Genomic DNA, 25,261 nt, shown 5'->3' with positions numbered 1-25,261 from the left:
TGTATCAGTCCTTTTGTACCTTTAGGGTATTGTATGGAGGAGAGGTCTGTGGGTATATGGGGGTTGAAAAAATTTAGATGGTGCAAAACAATTTTTTTAAGTGAATGCTGAGAGTCCCTCAGGGCACTCCGTCCTACACTGTACATGATGAACTAGCCATTAAGTATATATCTGACCTAGTTGCTGTTAATCCCTGTTGTGCTGGGTGAATGTATGGTCTAACGAAGAGGCATCCTTTAATCAGGCTTCAATTCGGGATTGCCTTTCACTTAACAATGCTCTTAAAATTCTGTGGTTAAGGTATATAAAGGAAACTTAAACGGAAATGGGAAGAGATGATATTTTTATAAAATATGATCAACTGAGGAAACAGGAAAAAAATCTGGTATAAGACCTGTTTCTCAAAAGAGCCATGGTAGATGGTGAGAGCATAGAGTTTAGAGGATTCGAAATCTTACCTAAAAGAAATGGGGTTTAAGATGGCACGTGTTGCACTTTTACACTTGAAATTAATGTGAAATGTTCAAACTCTTTATTATTACAAATTTCTTAAGAGCAGTATTTAAATCAAGGAATTCAAGATATGATTGATTTTGAAAGGGACTTCTGCGTCTTTGCACATTTGATTTTAATGAATTTGTAACAATTTTTATTTTTTGCATGTGTATTTTTATGGACCCATTTTAACAGAATTGTACTGAGGCCAAAGACAATCTAAGATTCTGTACACCTGGATGACTTTCTGCTAACAAATGTACTTGATGCTGTTTTAAAATGTGGTTTCTTTTATGGCTGTGATTACTGCCGAATAAAGATTATTATTATTATTACTACTTGGCTGAAATTCTAGGGCTAGTTTTTGTTTACTCTTTTACTTTCCCTGTGATGGACAGGGTACTGAGGAAGGAGTTTCTCATTCTTTGCCTGCTATATGATTCCTTCCATTGCTTCCCCCATTCAACTTGAGCGGCCATTAATTGTGGTGCCATCACAATCTATCCTGCATCTCACCAAGCTACCCTCCAGCTACTCCCTAATTTCTGAGAGATACCACCATATCTCAGAGGTCCTGTGGACTGTAGGGAAAGACCCAAGGGGTGAAGAGCTGTATTGGAGACTGGCCCGAAGCACAGGGCTAGGGGTTCTGAGAAAGGAGAACCTTGCTTCAAAAGATATTTGCCAATTTGTTAGCTGTTTACTTCCTGAACCACTTCCGTATTTATTCCTGATTTGGGATTTCTGGTTATGTGGACAGTGTAATCTGCCTCTCCAGTTAGAGAGAGGTGTTCCTTTTGACCCTAGCTTCCTAGTCACACTATCACTCAATGAGGTTTGAGTAGTGTGCTCAAGTTGTTTTTTTTTTCTTTGCTTCTGTGGTGTTTTACATTAATGGCTGTGACGCAGTTTCTCAGGTTTGCAGCCCAGAGAGAATCTGCATCAATGGTGTTCAGTCCTGGGGGGGGTGCAGGTGTATATCCTTGCTGCACCTTATCCTGATTCACTGGCACTTTTTGCCAAGGACCGTAAATACTTACACAGCTTACTCCACCAACTTCTAGAAGTGCATCAATGGGCCCCACTTTTCAGTTCTACCAGTGTGCATGCAGGTTTGGGATTCAAAACAATCAGAAACTGGGTTTTATTTCTACCTGGCTCCATGCACTGATAAGCAGGAATATATCTAGTTGATGTCATAGAGATTGCAGTACACTCCACCTTGTACATATTAATCCTGCTTTTGCTCCCTGAAGATTGAGTGGTAAATGCTAACTATTCATGAGATACTTCAGGGAGTGGTATTACTTGCAGGTTATTGGGGCTGCTCTTATTTGCCGCATTACAAGTTGCTTATTGTCTTGGGATCAAGAAAGTTTCATCCTGCCCACAGCTGCTGCCCATTCTTTTCATTTGCAGGCATGTCCTTCTGGAGACCTCTAGAGGTACCCGGTTATTCATTATAAAACTTATGAAATTCATTAATGGACTCACAGCCCTACTTTGGCCAACCAATCCCAGGAAGGCCTGGCATAGGGGATCCTGCTATCAAACAGACCACTTACAGCACCAACTGTCTCCATAACATGCCAACCAATCCAGCCTTTTAGATCTGAGTGACACAAACTGCATGTGTTATTGATATTAATGTTCTAATGCCAAATATTAGTAAATAGGCTACAATGGTGCATACATTTATCAGTCTTTATCTATGATGGGAGCAATGAAAAGTTACTAGCGACTATAAATTAGGTACATGTTTTCTTTTAATGGAGGTTTTATGATAAAGCCTACACACATCCTTAGTTCAGATAAAACATTTCTTACATTTACTATTCAGTGAAGTTTCACGTAGTCTCTCCTGCACTCTAGCAGTCTTCAGATGACTATTGCTGCATCTTTTGAAACATGGGGCCTGGGTTCTAATCCTGGTTCTGCACTTAACGAATGATAGCATTAAAAAACAAAAAGAACTAACTGAAAAAAAGTCTGTTAAAAGTAAATTATGATTCTTTATTAGAAAATGTTGTATATCATTAAATAAGGGAAATTTAAAAAAAGAAAACTTAGTCTGCACCCTTCACTAGTTTTAAGTGCAACCGTGTATAAATAGGCCCAGCAGTCTTGGTAGGAGAAGAGTTGGCCCAGTTCTTGTGACTGAAGAATGGACCGATTTGGAGGAAGCAGCAAAAATAAAAGATGAAGGCCTGATGTTAATTTTCGATCTTCAGTGTTATATTCCATATAGGTACCTTATATAGGCGCAGGTAACATCACAAACTTTCACCTATATTCTTCCCTACATTACATACATAACGGTTCTTAGGCACTGACCTTTTACCTAGATACAACACTGCATTCAGAATGCAGGTTTTTCCCTAGTTTGAAACTCATACATTATGCATGAGGCTTCTTGAAAGCACAGCAGGACGAACATCTCCTGTATAATATCTCTGTATAAAGTTCAGGCCCAACGTTATCCCTTAGGCTGACACAGTAACACAGCAAGGTAGGACCCCTGGGGAATCCTGTGGGGTATATACACCATGTCTTGCTTTAGAAAGACAGAGGAGACCGTGACTTCCCGGCTGACACACTGACCAGAGACGCTGAGGTTCCTGCATGCAGACGCTCCAGCTAGGAGTGGTCTAACATCCCTTGAGGGGTGTTCAACTCGAGACCAGGATGGGGTCTCACATTCTCAAATTCTCAGGTAATGGGGTGGACCAGACCTTAGAGGGATTCTTGGCATGACACCTACACAGATTCTAGGGACATTTAAGTACATCTAGTTAGGGAGGCATCGTAGGAGTACACACTTATTGTCATGTATTTTATGTACTTGTATGCAGGATTACTGCAAAATAGAAGAACTCTACCATCCCTTTACTTTGGTAGTACTGCTAATCATATATCTCTGCTACTGTCTAATCGTTGTTGCAGCTCATCTATTCTACACTAGAATAACAACTGTTCAATAAATTCTTATTGAAACGCCCAGTATGTTTATTCTGTGTATCTCTGAGACAAACTAAGTAAGCACGAGTGGTGAGCGAAACGTAGTATATTGTTTCCACGATCCCGGGGGATCAGGGAAGCACTGTGAGCTCGCTGATACAGACAGGCTAACGTATCTGGTGGGGGTGCACGGAATCAGTCCTCCACCAATCTCTCAGTTTATGTTATCCAAACGCGCAGATCCTGTATAGGTAATATAGGAACTACACAACACCAGATGAATTTTCAATGACTGTAGCTTGGCCACTAGGCTACATAGGCTCCTTCAAATAATTGTGCTGGTGTTTTTCACCATACTATCCACCTCCGAACGGTCTGAAAAATGTAAAAATATATAAGCAAAAAAAAAAAAACACCAATTTACTGAAGGAACTTATGTAAGATATGAAACAGCTGAGAAATTAAAAGTGGAAACATATGAAACAGATTAGTTATGCTTACCTAACAAAAGCAAGGATACCTATAAAGCTACTTTATTGGAGTTTATTAAGACATGCTACTGTGTAATCAACAGCAGTATATGTGAATTAACGACTAGGCAGGCACTAATTAAAAAAAATTGCCAATTTATTTATAGGCTTGTCTTTTTTTCCCCGACAGCCTATTCACAAAGATAAGCATACATGTGTATATTTATTCATGAGTACATATAATACTACACCTGGGTGTAACTATACACTTGTGACTCACCATTTAAAGTATAGATGTACACCTAGGTTTTAACTCTACAATGTTTGCTATTTACTCATGTCTGTATATAATAGTATGCCTAGGTATAAATCTACACTTTTCTGCTCAAATTAGGGAATAGGGACTGCTACAGGAGGATTTACAAATGTAAAAACAAGGCTAATAACTTTTCACACGTAGGTGATAATCTCCGCTACAGAGACAGGGAACGCCATATGGGAAAGTATAGGAGAAATTAATAATGCTTGTTAGTTATTAAAAAATATTTCAAATATTTTAATTAAAAATATAAATAAAAAAATTGAACTTTAAAGATTTAATTTCAACCTAGAACCAATAAAATTCTTTTTGCAGCACAATAGCTCATCAAATTAAATGTGCATCTGATACGTGATTCATTCAAATATATCAATTTAATTCCTAAATAATGTTTAAATAACTAAATCACAATTGTAATTATGTTTAACTTTTAGAACAATAAAGTATTTAATAGTCATAGATCATTTTTTGACATTAAAATAAATATATAGGTATATATATTTAAAATAATGTAATTATTTTAATATTCGTTCTTCTGGGGCCGTAGTACTCTTAGGGGGCCATTATGATATCGGGCGGATCGCCACCGCCCGACCATAGGTGGCGATCCGCCCGACATCTTTCCCCACCCGCCCTCCATTTACCCCCCGCCATATTACAATGGCGAGGGTGACAGCGGCGGACAGAAAGACCGTCCGCCGCATTTCCGCTGGCAGGCAATCGTTCCGCTTGCCTGCCGGGCGGAACTCGAGCCTTATATGCCATCCATATCAGGATGCCTGGCGGAGAAGGCCTTTCCATGGTGGCGATGCCGCCATGGAAAGGCATGCGGAAATTACTTTGGGGGCCCGTTGCGGGCCCCTGAGGTGAGTGGGGGGCAGCACTTGCATGCACAAGGTGGCAGGCACCGTGCAGTGCCTGTCACGTTGTGCATGCCAATGCACAACATGCACATTTAACATTGTGGCAGGTGCTGCTTACAGCACCGCCCGCCACAATGTTACATGTGCGAGATGCGACCGCCGCACCTCTGGCGGTTGGTCCTGTTCACCGTTACGGTGGCGGACGGACATCGTAATGGGCCCCATAGTACGGCTCGCGGACCGCCAGAGACCCGGCAGGCCTTCATTGGCGGCTCACGGACCTTGCCTTGCCGTTTCTACGTTTCCAGTAAGTAAACACAGAAGATGGTCACAGGAGCATACATAGTGAATACCTATTCAATAAGTATTCACTACGTATGCTCCTGCAGCCATCTTCTGTGTTTACTGCCGGCCTCTGTGCCCATTACTGTGACGTCACACATGGCACCGGCAGGAAGCTTCCCAAAAGGCCCTTTGAAAGTCAGCTGTAAGTGCTTTCACAGCTGACTTTTATGGTTTAAATCTCTTTATTGATTTCAAGCAAACATTGAACAACAACCACCCTCGATTCTAGAGGCACAATACCATTGAGGCAACTGGGTTGGCAGACGTAGCTAAACTACGGGTGGTAAACATAAACAGAGGACAGAAAATTATAAAAGTAATAATAAAATCATACAAAACCTCAATGCTACCTCCCCCCTCCCTTTCCCTCGTCCGCTACAACTGGTCAAGTGAGGGGCAGCCTCTAAAGGATCAACGCCGCCGCTTGCGGCGATTCCGGGAAGTATCCTTCGGAATCTGGGTGTCTGCTAGGCGTAGTAACCGCAGATAGCGGGGACAGGTCAGCTCACGGAATTCAGACACCAGTAGGGTGAGGAAGGGCCTCCACAACTCTGGGAATTCGGCTCCTCTGCCCGCTAAGGTGAGTGTTAGTTTCTCCATACCCAGCACCCCCCAGAGTCTCTGGAGCCATCCAGAGTGTGTCGGGAGCTGGGCTGAGCGCCAGTGTATCAATATGTTTTGTGTCGCTGCGCCTAAGGCGATGGCCATCAGCCTACCCCTCCGGGATTTGAGTGGGTACGTCAATGGGTTGGGTAAGCCCAAAAGGATGTACGCGGGGAAGCGCGGTAGCTCTGTCTCAAAGTGCAGGTCAATGTCATCCAGAACCTGGGACCAGTATGGTTGTATACAGGCACAGCTCCATAGAACGTGGACTAGGGTGCCCACCTCTCCACAGTTCCTCCAACACAGCGCGCTCCGGCGAGGGTCAAAGCGATGCAAGCGTTCTGGCGTATAATACCAGTAAGTGGCAATTTTGGTTAGAGTCTCCGTGAGACCCATGTGGTAGGCAGAGTGCCGCGCCCTATGGTAGATACCGTCCCATTCCTTGTGGCTTAAGGATCTGCCCAGGTCCCTTTCCCACCGAGCCCGGCCTGCGTTATATGTGTGTGCGGTGGAGTCCAGAAGCATTTTGTAGAGGTCAGAGATTATTTTCTTATTGGACGTACGCGTCATCAGCCATTTTTCATAAGGGGTCAGGAGACGCTGCGCCTGGGGCCTAACCTGTTGGTGGAGTGCCCAGTGTCGGACTTGTAGATAAGGCATGCGCTCTGATTCCGGGAGGCCATAATGCTCCTTGAGTTGCTGGAACGTGATTATGCCTTCAAAATCGAAAAGATAGCCCAGGGACCTACAAGAGGAGGAGCGCCAGGCGCGAAAGGCCTGGGCATCCGCACCAGGGCGGAACTCTGGATTGTCGAATATTGGGGTAAGCGGTGACGGAAAGGAGGTCAGTCGGTGGGCAAGGTTAGTGCGATCCCAGGATTCCAGCACTGTGCCCGTGATGTAGGAGGCATAGAGATTGGGCGGCCTATGCTGCTTGCGGAGGAAGGGGATGCCCTGCAGCGGTCTGGCCGCTACCGCTTGATCTTGAAACAGCCAGTGTTTCTCTGATTCCAATTGGTGCCATTCCACCAAGTATCTAAGCTGAGCAGCATGGTAGTATAGTTGGAGGTCGGGCACCCCCACCTCCCCCCGTTCCGGCGGGAGAGTCGCCACTGCATGTCGGAATCGGGGCTTACGGCCATGCCAGATAAAGCGCGCCAGGTCCGTCTGGGTCTGTTGGAGCCAGCCGGTCGGTGGGCGGAGGGGAAGAGTCTGGAAGAGGTACAATACCTGCGGGAGGACCGTCATCTTGATGGCCGCAATCCTGCCTAGCCAGGAGAGCGTATAAGTTTTCCATCTGCGCAGTTCCGATCGAATACGGGAGCGGAGATCAGAGTAGTTAAGGTCCGCGGTGGCCTGAAGGGTCGGAGCCAGGTGAATGCCTAAATAGGGGATCGAGGCGGCTGCCCAGCTCAGAGTATGCTCTGCCTGAATATGGGCCAGGGTGTGGGAGGAGAGCGAAACGTCAAGTGCCATGGATTTCTCCAAGTTGATTTTGAACCCTGATCCCCGCGCAAAGCCGTACAGTTCGATGAAAAGAGCGCGAAGAGCTGAGATTGGATTGGATAGGGAAAGCAGTATATCATCCGCGTAGAGACTAATGGTATGGGTGTCGCCTCCAAATTTAATCCCGGTGATGAGGGGGTGCCTCCGCACCCTTGAAGCCAGAGGTTCCATATAGAGCGCGAACAGGAGGGGTGACAAGGGGCACCCCTGCCTGGTACCCCTCCCAATGGGGAAGCGGGAGGAGGTATAGCCATTCACCCGGACCGTCGCCATAGGGGAGCGGTAGCAGTTTAAAATCCTGGTGCGTAGCTTCTCCCCAAGCCCGGCGCTCTCCAGAACCATCTCGAGGTATGGCCAGTGCACCCTGTCGAAGGCCTTCTCCGCGTCAATGGCCAAGAGCATGTATTCCCCTTGCGTACGGGACGCCTTCTCGATCAGATGCAGGATGCGCTTAGTGTTGTCGCTTGTCTGCCGTGGGGAATGAAGCCCGCCTGATCCGGTTCAACCAGGTAGGCCATGTGCGGTGCCAGCCGGGCCGCGAGAATGCCAGTGTACAGTTTAATGTCTATGTTCAACAGGGAGATGGGCCTGTAGGCGCTGCAAGCCGTCCGATCCTTCCCAGGTTTGGGGATAACGACTATTGCGGCCTCTAGCATTTCGCTCGGGATGGCTCCCGCTTGGTCGAAGGTGTTGAATAAACTCGTCAGGAGAGGGGCTACTTGATTGCAAAAGGTCTTATAAAAGGCAGCTGTGTAGCCGTCTGGGCCCGGCGATTTACCCAGCTTAAGGCGGGAGATCGCCGAGACAACCTCCTCCACTCGAATATCCTTCTCCAAGAGATCCACCTGCACAGAAGGCAGGGAAGGTATGTGGGCCCCCGCAATATATTCAGCGCAGGCCTGAGTCTCGAGGGGCTCTCCTGAATAGAGGCCCGCGTAGAAGTCGCGGAATGCCTCCGCATTATCGGCGTCGTCAGTTACGGGTTCCCCCCCTAATGTCCGGATCTCGCGGACTCCCTGCCTTTGTCTGGTCTCCCGCAGTTTGTTTGCCAGCAGGCGGCCGCACCTATCCCCTCCCGTGTAGTATGCGTGTCGAAGCCTGATCGCGGCGAACTCAGCCCTGTCCTGATCCAAGGCAGCGAGTTGCTTTCTTTGTATGCAGAGCTGCCGCCAGGCCCGGGAAGCACCGGTCCTCTGATGCATTTGTTCAAGCTCTGAGACGCGCTGGGAAAGTTCCGCCCGCTTGCGGCTGCGCTCGCGGTTCTGGGCAGAGGCGATGGCTATAAATTCCCCCCTCAGGACAGCCTTCAGCGCCAACCACTGTGTCGCTAGAGTCGTATCCGGGTTAGCATTGAGAGTGAGGAAGTTTGAGATGGCTTTCTGGAGCTGTTCAATGGTCGAGGGGTGGTGTAGCAGTGTATCGCGCAGGCGCCAATGTCGGAGAGGTTGCAGGGATGGCGGGAGCTGGAAGGTGGCCAGAACAGGGGAGTGATCGGAGAGGGAGGCCGGTAGGATGTCAGTGCTCAGTGCGTGGGCCTGAAGTGATGAGGAGCTGAGGAAGTAGTCTAAGCGTGCATATGTTTTGTGTGCCCCCGAGTAGAAGGAGTAGCCCCGACTAGATGGATGAAAGTGGCGCCACAGGTCCGACAGTCCCAGATCACGGAGACGAGCGCGCCCGGCCGCCGAGAGGACACCCGCCTGACCAGTTCTCTGACCGGACCGGTCCAATGCGTTGTCAAAGACAATATTAAGATCCCCGCCCAGCAGCAGACAGCGGCCCGAAGCGGCGGCCGCTTCGTCAAGAGCATTGAGGAGGAATGCAATCTGCCCTTCATTAGGTGCATAGATGGAGCCAACATCCAGAGTCACCCCCCCCAGTGAGAATTGATAGGTGAGGAGTCGACCCCTGACCTCCGCCCCCTTGTGTAGGACCCTGCCTGTGAAGGAGCGGGAAACCAAAATGGCCACCCCAGCTGTCTTGGAGTTGGCAGAGGAGAACATCTGTGTTGGGAAGGCTCGGGATTTCAATCTGTGGTGGTCCTTTGCCAGTAGATGAGTTTCCTGTAGAAGGCAGATGTCCGCTTTCGAGTGTTCCAGGTAACTAAGGACTGCCTTTCGTTTGACGGGATTATTCAGCCCCCGCACGTTGAGCGTAAGAACCTTAAGGGGGGTGTGTGGCATCTACGGTCCGGTGAGCAAGGCGGAATCGCTGAAGGGCGCTAACTATCCTAAGCAAGTGTGGGGGGCCACTCAAACCCTCTAAGACCTTGTGCAGCATCTGGAGGGGTGCAACAGGGGAGAGCGGACGAGGGATCCCATATCGAAAGAAAAACCCCAAAACCCCTTGCAGAACAAATATATCAATAATAACAACAAAAACAAAACCCAACAACAAAGTCATCATCTGGTAAGATTGTTCGTCACCTAGGCAGAGCCAGGAGGGCGTCAATGTGGGGACCATAGTGTGACCAAGAGGGGGAGTATCGGTGACCCCCGCAGCCCGCCTCCGGTCGGAGACCCCTGGGTCAAGTGCATGTAGCTACAAGTGGCTAGAGCTCACTCAGCCCCCGCCGGCAGCCCGGCCAGCGCGTCCGTCGCCGAGGCCAGAGCGTCCCGCTGATTCTTAGCTATGTCTGTTTTGTTAGGCTTCCAGCCCCGTCTGCGCCCTCCTTGCCGCCGCCATCCCGACGCCGAGGGCCCCGGCTCCGGGTCCGCAGCTCGACTGACCTCCTCCACGTCCGGTGGCACCAAGTCCAGCACTCCGCAGGCCTCGGAGAGCGAACGTAGCTGGTGAAGTTTGCCATCGAGACGGAAGATGATGCGGAATGGGTGTCCCCACGAGTATGGAATGCCCCGCTGCCGGAGATGATCCGTGACAGGGCGGAACTGCCGTCGGCGTTGCAGAGTGATCAGGGCTAGGTCCTGGTAGAGCACCGGAGAGTGCCCCTTGTAGGAGACGGGGTGGAGGGTCCTTGCTTTCGCGAGGATAGCTTCTTTGGTTCTAAAGTCTTGGACGCACACCAGTATGTCCGCTGGGGGGCTGTTGGGCGCTCGGGGCGGACCGACCCTGTGTGCCCTGTCCAGGACGATCTCCGTATCATCCGGCACTGCCAGGATGTGGCGGAAGAGGCCCACGACGAAGTCATGGAGGTCCGCGTTGTCGTCCGTGGGTTTCACTCCGCGAATTCGGATGTTATGCCTGCGGGACCTATTCTCCAGGTCCTCGAGGTGGGTCTGAACATCAAGCTGCTGGTCTCGCAGGCGGAGGAGTTCTTGTTGGATCGTGCTCATGTCTGACACAGTGGCGTCGCTCCTCTCCTCCAACGCCGCCACTCGCTCCCCCACCTCCTCCACATCCCTGCGAATGTCTTTTATCTCTGCAGTGAGGTCAGCCTTCACTGTCTGTAAATCAGCCCGCAGAGTCTGGAAGAGGGATTCCATGAACGCCTTGGTGACCGGCTCCTCCCCAGCGCCGGGAGAACGCTGCAGGGTCGCCATCTGGGAATCCGCGCTTTGAGTGCTGGGGACAGGCTGAGGGCGCCCAAATATGTCCTTTAGAGGCTTTGATTTCCTCGCCTTGGAGACTGGCATAGCGTAGTGTCCCACAAAGTGACCAGCGCCGAGGGGGCGCGTCGGTGTCGCCGCCGGGGATCAGGGAGCGCAGGGAGGCGGAGACCAGTAACGGCAGGTAGGTTCCCAAACCAGTCGCAGGCTATCTCCCGCTGTCGCCCCTCGGGTCTGGTGGCAGTGTCTCGGAGGGGGCGTCGACCAGGTAGGCACGTCTCCCAGCAAGGGCCACGGGGGGGGGAGGGGAGCCACGTGCGCCCGCAGGCCAGTGCCCGAACGGGGCCCGCTGTCTATGCCACTGGCCAATCCCGGCGGGACCCTCAGCCCCCGGGGCGCACCTCCGCCGTCACCCCCAAAGTTCCAAGTCCGGGCACCCACCGGGCCCCCTGGCTCTCACCTTGCTCCTGCCGTGACGCTCCCGTGACTCACCGCCCTCCGAGCTGCCTCCGCAAGCCCACGCGCACAGGGCGAACAGTCAGGCCTCCACACTCCCCGGGCGTCGCAGCCAGTCTCTCCATGCAGGTCCAGGAAGGGGAACAGATACTCGGGTCCGGATCCCGCAGAGCACCCCAGCCGGTCCCGGTCCGCGTCCAGCCGCCGGCGCTCCAGTCGAAGCTCTCCCCAGCGCCGGGCAGCCCCCAGCACCGGTCCGCCCGTCGACCCCTCGGGACAGAGAGGGGTCCCGCTCCAGCGCCAGCAAGATTCCGGGCACAGGCCTCGGTGAGTCTCAGAAGCCGCTCCACCGTCCAGGGCCACCCCTCCTCGCCATCCGGGCCTCCGCAGTCTCCGACGCTCGGTGGGGGCGGCCCGCGATCAGGCCCCCAGGCAAAGGCCGGGATCGGGGTAGCTGGCCTCGGCAGGCCTCACTCGGGCCTCCGCGTTGGTGAAGCCTCCGCCGGGGACCGACCACCGCAGGCCGCGTCGCCTCTCCGGGCTCCTCCTCCCGCCGTCGCCAACTGTGGTCGCCTCCCGCTCTAGTCGGAGCCAGCGGGCCCCCTGGGCAGCCCCTCGCCGTGATCTGCAGACGGCTACGGGTCTCCCTGAAGCTCTCAGATGCTAGTTTCGGCGGGCGGCGGGCAGGAGCTCCGAATCCTGCGTCCTACCTCGCCGCCATCTTGGCCACGCCCCCACAGCTGACTTTTAAAGGGCCTTTTGGGAAGCTTCCCATTTCCGTGTTGCCGAGGACGTCCTATTAGCCGACAGCCTCTTTTCCACCCGCTATCGCTTCATCTCAATATTCAGCTCCCATCTCTCTCTAGGGTTGCTTCAGCATTTTTTTTAAATAATTTATAATATTCGTCCCGACCAAAATCATGGCGGAGAAGTGGGGAAGTCAATGGTGATTATAATTAGACTTCTGATCCGAATCTCGTTGTTGCACATTTCGGCCTCTCATTGACATCCTTTGGTGTCATTGGTGACTTTGGCGAGGCAAGTAATGTTCCTGTGAGTTGATAAAGAGGGGTATAAACTCTCTTTAGCTAGTATGAGTGATAATACTTGAACTTATACTTAGGCCTGAAAAATCTTTTATGCTTTTCTATGCCAATTCCCTTGTAGTTACATCTGCTTTGGAAATACAGCATTGTCTAAAGTTTTGAAACTGTAGTGATTTTTCTTTTACTCTAGCCCCACCCCTACTGACCCCGCCCCCACCGGCGTGACCCTCTGCCACAAACCACACTGTAAATTTGGCCCCTGGGAGAAAGTTTGTGAGTACCCATGCTCTGGGGTATCATTTTATTTCCCTGTCTACATTGTTTTCGATGGAGTGTGTTGCAGTAGCTATGAGCAACCGTGTGTGGCGCTTGACTTAATCCAAGGCTGGGTTGGAATAGGTTTACAAATATTTTGATATCTTTCGAGCTGCAATAACTTTAGAAGTTTAGTTTGTGAAAAGAAATGGTCTTTCTCTCCTGTAAGTGTGTGTTTGTATTGGCATGTTCCTCCCAAAACCCCTCCTTCAATTTCCTTATGGAGTAAATGGGGAATACTTACCCTTCCCATATGAGAGCAAGTATTCCCCATTTGCTAGCGACTCTCTCTTCTTTCTCCCATATTTACTATTGAACCATAAGCCTACTTGAACTTGACTACCATGAAAGAAATACCTGTGCAGAAACGATTGGAGAGGAGAATGTCTTCGCCTGTGGGTTTGAGAATAGCATTTTGTAGTATGTCAACAGTACTGCTATTATACTACTTTGTGTGTTACAAAATAAGGTTTGTCAATGGGCCCCACAGAGTTTACAAAGAATGTTGACAACAATACTGACAGTCTTTAATTTATAATGAACTAGATTGCTTTCATGCATATTTACTACTCACACTACCGCTGGCCACTGCCCCACCTGTGTTATTTATTGACCTCACTGATTGTCACCATTATCTTTGTAATGTACTGATATCCTCAAAAATCGATAGTCTTTGTAGAAACAAACGACATGATACACTCAAATGAAGCAGCTTTACCAGGAGCCTCGTCTTTGTTATGCTTATATTCAGGGCTTTAAGTGGGATGAAAAACCTGGAGGGTCTCTCAAAGGGGCGTGGCCAATGTAATTAAGGGTGTGGCTTAATAACACAAAAGCTAAAAATCTGTGCTTAGCATAGTGTGCCGCCCGACTTGTATTTTGCCGTTTCTGTCATTGCATCTAGATATATGATACAACAAGTAACATCATACCTACAACAAGTCAGGACTAATGGCTTTGTCAATGTTTGTTATTATGACAATGTCGCTGCTCTTGAGTTTCAAAAAGAGAAGGGAAATCCAGAGAGAAAATGGCTCTCTTTAAAGGATTGCCCTTCCCCTACAACGCTCACCTGGCATGACATCATGCCGTCACTTCTCCACTAGTGAGAAGTGAGCATGCGCACATCGATGTGTCTGCTGTTACTGCAGTCCGGAAAAAAACGTCCCGTCTGTGCCAGGGCACAAAAAAGAGCACGATAGAGACCCGTTTTAAGGCCTCCTTTAAACAAGCATTGGCATAACCAATAGGTCTCGCTTTTGGGACCTTATAAGTATATAGTTATGCAGCACAATATCCTTGGTGCAACAAAATCAACGGTTGTATGGCTAAACACTTATAAGGTCCTAAAGGCGAGACCTATTGGCTATGCAAATGCTTGTTATGATTTACAACAGCAAAGTGAGAGTGTGATTGGTGTAGGGATCACTTTAAAATCAAACGTAAATTGATATAGCTTGAGTGACTGGCAGAACTCCTGAAACAATGTGGCAATTAGTTGGTTGAAATAGGAGGTATGGAAAATGCAAATAATGCAGCTTATTAAACGCTACTTATGCAGTACATTGTCGCATTATTGTCTAGCTATAATGACATTCTAATAAGCTGAACAGAACCCAGTAGATTATAAAATGCATTGGTTAATTAATAAAACACTGGCAATTCAGAAAATACTATTTGCGATCAGTGAATGTTTTTGTTTACTTGAAAACAAAGCAATTTGTTTTGTGACACAAGTCTATGCAACCTCTCAAAATAAATGTCAGTGTTCACACAAGATGTAACCCCAACATTCTGTACATATTTATTATGTGAGTGTATTGTTAGGAATCAATATAAGATTCAATATATTAGGCCTTATATCCAGGCCCCCACTAAGGAGTATATGTTTTAGGAACATGCCCCCACCCCAACAACAATGCAAAAGGGATTTTAGGGTAGGAAAGTATGGGGTCACTCAATGAATTTTGTTGATAAGAAATTACAAATTATTGTGAAATTTTGAAGTGCTCATTACTTTTAATGGTGTTTTGCAATTATGGTTTTCTATCTCAAAATTTATCTGGAAAAAGTAGTAGAAGATTGTGTATTTTAAAGCTCATTGTGCTAAGAACATAAGTGAAAAGAGAATATAATATGAAAGACGGTTCCCCTACAAGTTTCTCTAAATATGTAGCAAATCATTCTAAAGCACTTTAAGCCAAGAACATTGGTGAAAGCTGGAAGAAAAACAAATACAGTTTAAAAAATACCAACAGGCTTACTCGTATATAAAGACGAGCGCAGACACACAAACAAAAATGCATTGAGGCCGTGCAAACGCAGGCACACATATAGGTAACTACACACATATAGAAAAGAAACACACACACACATACATGATTTCAAAGACACTAATATGCATTGATGAGTGCAGCGCGCATACAAATAAACAACGCATTCACTCTGGCAAACACACACAAATGAATAGGCACACACACCACAGACAAATACACACCCTCGTGTGAATAGGCACATAAACCACACACAAACACACACACACACACACACAGACATAAAATACACACATCCTTACAACGACGCTAATATGCATAGATGAGTGCCCACGCAAACACAATGCACGTTAACAAGCATGTCCATGCAGTACAATATGCATGTGCCTCCAATTCTAATTCGTGAATTATTTATTTCCAGCCTGTATTTGATGCTGCTCGTGATATTTGGAACTTCAGAATAATGGAGTTTGCTCTTTTGTGCAACCCCTCTAAGCTTGAACTAATGCTGCTAACAGTTTGAGTTTGGGATTTTCGTAAATGGTTCAAAAGGCCTTCGAGCGATGCATTTTCTCACGCAGGCAAAACATAGGAGCAAAGCCTCGGTGAATTGAGTTCAGAGGTAATGGTCTAGCAGGCGTTGGGCCTATTCAACGTAGATTCTTTACACTGGGAAAATAATTACTGAATAGTGGCAGAGCCAAAAGGAGGGTAACAATTATTTTTTCAACTGGCAACTGACTGAATGGTTTGTCACAGGCTAGGGAGCCTTTCACCTCAAGGTCATCAATTCAAATCAAGCACAAACCGGTAGTTTTCAAAAGCTCCAGCCATCTGATGCCAATTTCGTGTCTTGTGAAGCGAGGGAGTGATATGAATTGCTTTCCGAGGTGGGAACCATGCAGTGTTTGAGCACGAACTCCCGGCACCTTATGGGAATTTCACCGGGGGTAGGGCAGATTTCTGTCAAACATTGATCAAGAAGTAACCGCAAATAAAAAAAGCATTGGCCACGCGGCCGTGAAAGTGACACGGCCGCGCGGCCCGCGAAAGTGATCGCGATCAAAGACAGATGGTGGCTGCGCGCGTGCATGCTCGCGTGAACGCAAGTACTAGGCCACCAAAAGCCTGTGGCAGCACTTTGAAAACCCACACACTGAATTTCTCGCAGAGCAGCGCATGCGCTGGCTCAGCGAGACCTAAAAACTGCTGGTGCTCAGACCCGGTGAGACAGGGCCCACTTAAAGCCTTGCTTATATCCAGTTCCTTCTAAGCAATACTGGATCTCTGTCTTTTCCAAGACAGTTGGCACCACCAAAACAATAAAACCATATCACACCCACTGGCAAATTATATCCGAACAATGCATATGTTTGGTGTGAACTAGGGTAGAATGGTCCCAATATCCATAACTGACCGATTTTAGAGTTACCCTACGTATCTCAACCATAACATCACAATTTAAAGTGTTCCTAGGGAGCTGTTATGGGACCAGGAAGGTTTTAAGTCGCGCTTTACTTAAAAAAGGCACTTTTGTTTCCGCTAATAGCATAGGTGCAGTTAGAGGGATATGCGCGTGATTTGGCAGATGCTTAATCCAGGAGCTGAGCTTTTTCTTTAGAAATTCTGGACAGATTAGTGAAAGGGACGGGGAAAACGTAACGAATGTTATGCAAATGCAGCATTTCCAATTTCACACCCCATAATTATTTTTACTCTCAACTGCACAGAAACTGATAAACGTGATTACACCAAATATTACATTCCATTGCACCTTTATCCTTCATCAACTGTCAACTACCCAAAATTAAACAAAGGAACGGGATGTAGAACTTCTACACAGATAATGAAAGCCACTGCACGTAGGTATGTATATGGTTTTTCTATAGCACAACCGTAGCCAATAGGCAGTGTTCCTAAAACGTCATTATGCCTTTTGGAAGAAGGGCCACATGGAAAGCTACGACAAAAGCATTGCACGTTCCTTGCAAGCTTCAAATTTGCTCTCATCTTCTATATTTATGGATCGCAGGCCCGACATGCTTTAATTCCCTATGCCATATGTCAGAAGTATGCGATGTATGCACTTGATATGCATGTCAGTATGGGCATCATCCTCACACAGTGACTGTTAAAGTTACTAATTTATGAATGCAAAGATTATATAAAATGTACCCAACAGATCCAGCCGTTTCTAGGCTGGCAATGACTTAGAGGCACTCAGAAGATCTAAATGGGCAGGGATCTCAGAAAGCTATGGAAAGTATAAAAGTTGGAATTTGTCACAAATACAATGCCAAATACCAGTCTCAACTTCCAAGAGCACTGAGATAAGTAAGAATAGACATCAGCACCAAGAAACCCCGGATCAGCCTACGTTTTACAAATGCATCTTGTGTTGTCACGGTATGTTAATTATTTGTCTGCAAGAGATAATTCTGAAGTCAAGAAGTCGAACATGCGGCGGGGAAGACTCCCAACAGATGTTTGAGTCCTGCACATATACTGAGATATCATTCCAAATGGCTGCCTCTCAAAAAAAGAAGCCGGGAGTAAAGAAACCATAAATATATTGACAATCACTCCATGATGAACACAAACAGTCATAAAAACAGACTTCAGAAATTTAGAAAAGAACAATTAATGTATTCAGATGAAAAAATGTATCTGTGGGTCTACTGTCACTTGAGCGTGGGAGCGCTGTCAAGGGCCTTTGATGCCATGTGAAATTCTCGTATTAGTCGACACACAATGTTTTTTGTGGAACTTCTTTCTTATGTTATTGTCCCCTCCCCAAAACGTGCTGTGGGGTGCGTGTAATAAACTTCCTTTCGCCTTCAGAACACCCAGGCCCTTGTCTTCAGAGCACTCTTTGCGTCACTTGGTTTTACTTATCACACAAAATAAACCAAGAGTCGAAAAATATTTTAAAATATATTTGTTTACGTTTCTGAAGAATGGTGCCCTGTTATGTATATGAAGGCAGACATCACGTAAGCACACTCACTCCGCTCGAGGTAAAAATCTTCATGACCGTATAACTCCATCCAGTCAAGCTGGCATTATTGTGGCTGGGTGCATATGTTTACAGATAGATGTGTACCACGGACTTCCTTTCCGAAATGTAGGCTATTGTTAAGAAAACTATATCATTTGGGGCCAGCCTTCAGTCTTACAAATAACGAAACCATTTATCGAACCTACATTTAGACTCTAAGTGGCCTTCTTTGTCCAGGTGCATTTCAACGTGTTGTGTTTTCCCTTTAACAGCAAGCACTCTCTACAATGACAATCGCAGCAGTAGTGCCTTGCAATAATTTATAATTATGGGCGAAGGCACCGTGAATGCACACCGGTATGTCGTTCTTTATTTATTCTTGTTGCAGCTGCATCATTTGAGTTAACATCATCTATTAACAGAAACATTATGCGGGTTATTATCTCCCAGAAGTGTTTCAAACGTGAGTCTAAACAGAGGCTCTGGGCTCGAATTTAAAAACGATTTATTCTAGAAGTAGAAAGTATCCTTGTTTATTTCCGAAGGACAACGGATTCGTTTCTACTGGCCAGACCTTGAGGCCGACGTATTTTAGTCAAGCGTGACATCTGTTCCAGCTACCGGGTTTAGCAGTTTGTCTTTTAAAAGTTTCTATCTCTGTCTGGCGACAGTGACCTCCGACCCCGTTTGCTGATCGCATCGCGTACTGCATTCATGATGCAATTCCTATTACCAAGTTGTTCTTTGTTTTGGATTTGTAAAGACATGGCATGAGCTGCTAAAGCATCGTCGTGAAGTACTCCATAGAATTATTAATGGGCAAGTGCCCTTTTTGTGACGCGTTTAAGTGAGGTAATACGGTAATACATTTGCTGCTAAAAGGCATACTATCAAATTACCGCCCTGCGCGATATGCGCGGCATTTGAAAGTCCAGCGATCCTGTGTTTGCTAAACACATTAAATATGCTTGTTATTTTTATGAGTGCAACATATTTGGACTTTGTGCGTTACTTTTCTATTTCAGTTCTCTTTCTTCCCCATGTTCTAGTCGTTGGCATTGCACTGCTGTACTATATAGAATAGTCGTGCTTCTAAATTGGGATGCAGAGTGACTGTAATATCGAGACGCGTGGCACTCGCGACTGGTTTATTCATACTGTATTTTAATTAGACCGAGCACTATGAAAACTAGCCTACTTTTTATTCTAGAACAGCATTTAAGATAAAGTTGCTTTCAGAATTGCTATTTAAAACTTATATTTTAATTTCCCTAGCGAGTGATTTTATCCAGCTTGATAATGTCAGGAAACAACAGAGGGCTAATAAAATACCGAAGAGCACGCGCGGAATCAGTCCCTCCTATTCTTACAGTACATTATTTTTGGTTTTTCGTACTAAACATGTATACATACATATTTTTCATTAGTGCGAAAAATTAAAGCATTATTTCTCTAAACGGCCACCTACTGTAATATCTGCAGCTTGACTGAATAGTAATTAACCTCCTGACATCAGCACAAGGCACTTTTGACAAAGAATGTACCGGTGACCCCCTGGGGTAATAAACTGGAAATTGCAATCACGGTGCCTTCGCCCATAATTATAAATTATTGCAAGGCACTACTGCTGCGATTGTCATTGTAGAGAGTGCTTGCTGTTAAAGGGAAAACACAACACATTGAAATGCACCTGGACAAAGAAGGCCACTTAGAGTCTAAATGTAGGTTCGATAAATGGTTTCGTTATTTGTAAGTCTGAAGGCTGGCCCCAAATGATATATTTTTCTTAACAATAGCCTACATTTCGGAAAGGAAGTCCGTGGTACACATCTATCTGTAAACATATGCACCCAGCCACAATAATGCCAGCTTGACTGGATGGAGTTATACGGTCATGAAGATTTTTACCTCAAGCGGAGTGAGTGTGCTTACGTGATGTCTGCCTTCATATACATAACAGGGCACCATTCTTCAGAAACGTAAAAAAATATATTTTTAAATATTTTTCGACTCTTGGTTTATTTTGTGTGATAAGTAAAACCAAGTGACGCAAAGAGTGCTCTGAAGACAAGGGCCTGGGTGTTCTGAAGGCGAAAGGAAGTTTATTACACGCACTCCACAGCACGTTTTGGGGAGGGGACAATAACATAAGAAAGAAGTTCCACAAAAAACATTGTGTGTCGACTAATACGAGAATTTCACATGGCATCAAAGGCCCTTGACAGCGCTCCCACGCTCAAGTGACAGTAGACTCACAGATACATTTTTTCTTCTGAACCCCCTCCTTTTACTGTGCAAGTTGGGTTCAAAGTAACAGTTTGTTTTTTTCAGCCAGTTTTTTCTTCTTTTTATTGTACTCCCATTAAACAATGAGAAGAAATGCCACCAACTCCCTAGTTTTGTGCTCACATTTTCCTCCAGGTCTTACCTGGAAGAAATTTGTGGGCAAAAGTATGTGGTGGTACTGTACGAAAACAAATTGCAAAAGCAACCTTTTTACTGGCTATGTTTCATGATTTTCCAGAAAAGTTATAATTGCCACATTCACGCACCCGATACTGCACGCCAATGCAATTTTAAATGCAGCTTGCCGATAGCTCGACTCTCCAAGAAACATCTCAATGTGGTATATCAACCATTTCAAAAGATAGTTTCCCTCCCATAGCAAAGCAGCCTCACCTCATGCGTCTCTACTTCAGTTATTTTCCTTGCCACATCTTCCTATTTTGCAACTCTACCTATCCGACTGCCTCGTTTCTGCCTCTGTGGTCATGGCCACTAACCCAGTAGCCTCCAAACATGGAACCCCCTTAGCCCAAACAAAATTCCATTGGCAGCATCCCTTTGCTCACCAACCCCAACCCTCCTCTTCTATACCCGCAGCATGCCCAGAGCCCTCTTATACAACAAGGATACATATCCCATACTATATAGCACAGACTTTCTGTACAGCGAGCTTTTGTTACAAATTCCCCATAAAGAAACTCAAGTCCCTATTTTTGGCCAAGGCTGACTATGTAAGGAAGGAGATACATCAAACAAAAACAGTAGCAACATTTAATTACCAGATCCCTCCCATAACTGAAGGTGAATACTCGTTCTTGGAGGGTGTAAAAAATGTACAGCATAGATTTATTCTTTTAAGATTTCGCACTAACTTAATACTATTGATGTTGGGCTTTCCAGCTAAAAAGTACTCTTTCAGCAACTTGGCACAATGTCCCTGTGATAATTTGTAAATACAATATTATCATCGCCTCTTTTTCTTCTGTCAATATTACAAGGATCAGAGAACTAGATATCTTTTATCTCTTTTAAGGCGGCACAATTTTAAACATTGTCGAATTGCTTTATTTTTTATGAAGAAGCTCTGTAACCCTTATGTCTGTCTCTGCATAGCATCTTTTTTTGTGGGCATGCCTTCGTAGAAGACGTCTTTTATGAGGGAGAAATGTGTACATTTTAAGTTATCCCCTTTTTTGAGTTTTTATTATTAAGTAACTTATAATGGGCTGGGCAAGGTCTGTTGCATGATCAATTAATGCTTTTTACTATATTTTGAAATCGACTGTTTTGGAGCAGTCATGGTTTGTCTCAATTTCTAGCTTGTATTAATTTTACAAAAGGATGTCTAAATTGCCTTTTTAAACTTGTATACTTTTATGATCTACGGCATTCAACTAGATCGAATAAAGTTTATTGAATTGAATTGATACATATACCATACTATATAGCACTGACTTTCTTTACAACTATGTGTGTGCTAAACCTATCAGATGTACTTCTAACCAACGTACCCAATGACTGAGCCAATAGAGGTTGTTGTATTATTCTTGTACATCAGATGGATGTTACGTCTTTGTGTACTAACACTTACTAGGGCATAGTAAATGAAAATGGTACATATAAACAATTAATAGCAGACGTAGAAAAGGAATTATAAAAATAGAGTCATAGAAAAAATCTAGGAATGAAATGACGGATTGAGAGGTTAGGCGAGAAAGAGAAAAGGAAATCTGCTAGTCTTATTATGTGGAATACGTTTATTAAATCAATTATTTTAATTGAATCCGCCAAAGGAATGTGTAGTACAGTGTTGCTATATTGAAAAAAAAGCATGTTGAGCGTTCTCCTTGAGGCTGAATGAAAAGCACACTGCATTAAATATAAGAAACATTTACACGCCTTTGCATTAGGGCTGCGGTCACTTAAGGGTTAATGGAGGTTTTAAATAAAAGCAATCCGTGATGAATATTTTATATTCTGGTGCTCCACTTAGATCTTGAAGTGTCATGTGCAATATCGCTCAGAAATCAATATTCACACGGAGTTCTTCAGGGAAAAGAAAGGAGACATGAATAGAAAGTCAATGTATGCTAGCATCCAAATAGCTGCCTACCTTTATTCCAATCGCAGTTTTCTTGGCTTCTGCTTTTAATCGTGTGGCTCTTAACACAGGCTTGCTTTTCTTGTAATCTTGTTTTCCTAGAAGTGTAAAACAAACATGAATGGAAAATTCAAGCGACGCGTAGGATGTAGCAATTTTTTTCTCGGGAATAGGAGAATTGCTTTAGAAGGTCTCAGAATAAAGCAACATTTTACACATAAGTACATACCCATACCCAGTGAAACCATAGAGGAACTGACTTAAAAGTTTGTGGTTCAAAAAGATATACAGTTATACACAGCAAAAATGTAATATCAAAGTTCTGGATAATGTCTACGCACAGATCACCATTGAGCCCCCAGTCTTCTCTGATGACATCTTCTATAGCAATGAGCTAATATTATATTTCCCGCCCTGTGGAGCAATCAGGGTTTTCCAAAAATAGAAATTCTTTTGACTTTGTAGTATTTTTGGGAGCAGCAAAAACATATTGTGGGGTTTATTATGAGAAAGCGAGTTTGCAGTAATGAAGCTGGAGAGAGACAGGTACGGGCTTAAACTTAAGCATGTTGGCAAAACATGTCAGCAGCATGTCACCCAATGTATCAGTAGCACCTGCAGCGGGTCAGGCACCAGCCGCAGCCAGTGTAGGTAAGAGCGGTGAGGCCGCGTGGGGGGTATTTTGACGAATGATGATGTGGGAAAATTAGCTATTTATATAATTTAACCTCCTCATCGTCCGCTGAAATGCCCCCCCCCGACCCGGCCCCACCGCCCCTTCGCTCTTACCTGCAAGGGCCACAGCTGTCAGGCACTCAGAAGGGGCAGCCGGAGCAGATCAAGAGACGGTGCTCATGGTAGAAGAATGTCACCTGGATGTGGAGAGCTTCTCACAACTGCAGTGGCTCTCAAACGGTTTCTTCAACATGCTGAATGGTCCAATGCATACACTGCTAAAAGTGACGTCACTATTACTGACCTGCCTGATTATGTTGCAGGCTGACCTGCTGCTACCTGCCCGTGCCTAAGTACCTCTGCCTGCTATTGCACAATGCAAGAGATTTAAACACACACTGACTTGGGTTCAGACTCTGCTCTGCAATCCATGCCAAGCAGATCCCTTTTATTATCACGTGCAAGGGCTATGCCCAGCCACGGGGTGCGTTCTGCAACTGTCGGCTGATGCAAGGTGAGCATGGCCCGACATAGCAGGTCTGTTACCATCAGACTCTTTCAGACATGCATGGAAGCAGCAGACATACTGCATTCCGTCCATCATCTATGTGTCTTTTGCTTTCTCGTCCTAAGTGCAACGGGTATGCTCAGACGTAGGTCCTGGTATCACTGTGCCACTGGATTCAAGCTAGCCTGGCTGATGAGGGGTGATGCCCTGAAAACAGTCCCAGGATGCTCGTTTCCGGCCCAGGGAGGACCTGGCTTGGCAGTTCGGGCTGGACTGTTCCCATGAGGCACAGGGTTAAGAAAGGCTGATTTGCATATGATTGGGGTCTAAACTGGGGTGGCATGGTGAGCAGAAGAACCATGGATCTAACCCAGATCTATTGACTGGGGTTTATTGTTGGATTTGCTCTGCATTCTGTCCATCATCTGTGTCTTTTGCTTTCTAGCCCTAATTGCAGCAGTTATGCCCAGACGTGGGTACCGGGATCAATGTGCCACTGGATTTAAGCTAGCCTGGCTGATGAGGGGTGATGCCCCGAAATCGGTCCCAGGATGCTTGTTTCCGTTCCAGGAAGGACCTTCCCATGAGGCACAGGGTTAAGACTGATTTGCATATGGCTGGGTCTAAACTGGGGTGGCATGGTGAGCAAAAGAATGATGGATTTAACCCAGATCTCTTGATTGGCGGTAAATGTTTGATTTGCTCTACATTCTGTCCATCATCTGTTTGTCTTTTGCCCATGAAAATGCAGGCACAAGCAGATTGGCATCTCCAAGGTGGCACTCAATACCAAGATGTGGTGTATGAGCCAGAAAAGTTGCATGGGGAGCCGGTATTGCAAGCTGGGGTTGCAGTATGTGAGCTGGCAGTTGATGGATGTCTTTGTGAATTAGACATTGTGAAATACTAAGCTGCCATTACATAGTGGCAAAAGAGTGAACACTTTTAAACAGAAGAGAATTCATACTCCCTCACACAGGCCTTCTTTCTGGAACATATGCTGCCCCTGAGGTTGACCATGCTGCAGGCAAACATGTGTCATTGCCCCCTGCAGAACAGAAAAGTTCAATTTCTTCATTGATCACCACTGATCAGAACACATCCATGTGAAATTTTCCCCCAAGAGCTGGAGAGTAAGAGGAAATGTAAGAGCCACATGGGGAATCAAAATAATCAATCTTAGTGGCATGCTTCCGTTGGAAGCCAAGGGCAAAGAGAAAGAGGTGAAGCGTATGAAGATCCCAGAGCAAGTCATATACTGGAGTACTAATCTCAAATTTGAATAACTACCATTTTATACTTCAAAGGAAGCATTCTTGACAAAGATCAAGATCTCCCTTGGATCAGGCAAGGAATGCATATGCAGCAGAGCCAGACAGGAATCAGGAAGTGAAGGAAGGAGAATACAAGAAGCCAAGCCTGTTCTCCAAGGTTGAGTAATTTCATTCCATCCTTATCCACCAGGATCCATGTTTTCTGCACTTCTGGAAAACAGCTGAAAACTACCCCACATTGCAATCACCATGATGCCGGACCCATGT

General features: G+C 46.0%; 1 protein-coding gene across 2 annotated transcripts in view; it reads right to left on the bottom strand.

Moving 5' to 3' along the window:
• The window catches only part of TRIQK (triple QxxK/R motif containing), a 309,552-nt gene that overhangs the window by 76,086 nt on the left and 208,205 nt on the right, over positions 1-25,261 (bottom strand). For both annotated transcript variants that reach the window (XM_085605283.1, XM_085605284.1), the window contains one exon: positions 22,550-22,635. In XM_085605283.1, coding sequence (XP_085461409.1) covers positions 22,550-22,635 — 86 coding nt within the window. The remainder of the gene's footprint in view (positions 1-22,549; positions 22,636-25,261) is intronic.

The sequence above is a fragment of the Triturus cristatus genome, chromosome 5_1, assembly GCF_964204655.1.
Source record: "Triturus cristatus chromosome 5_1, aTriCri1.1, whole genome shotgun sequence".
NCBI lineage: Eukaryota > Metazoa > Chordata > Amphibia > Caudata > Salamandridae > Triturus > Triturus cristatus.
The sequence above is the reverse complement of the archived record's forward strand: the minus strand, read 5'-3'. Positions and strand labels throughout refer to the sequence as shown.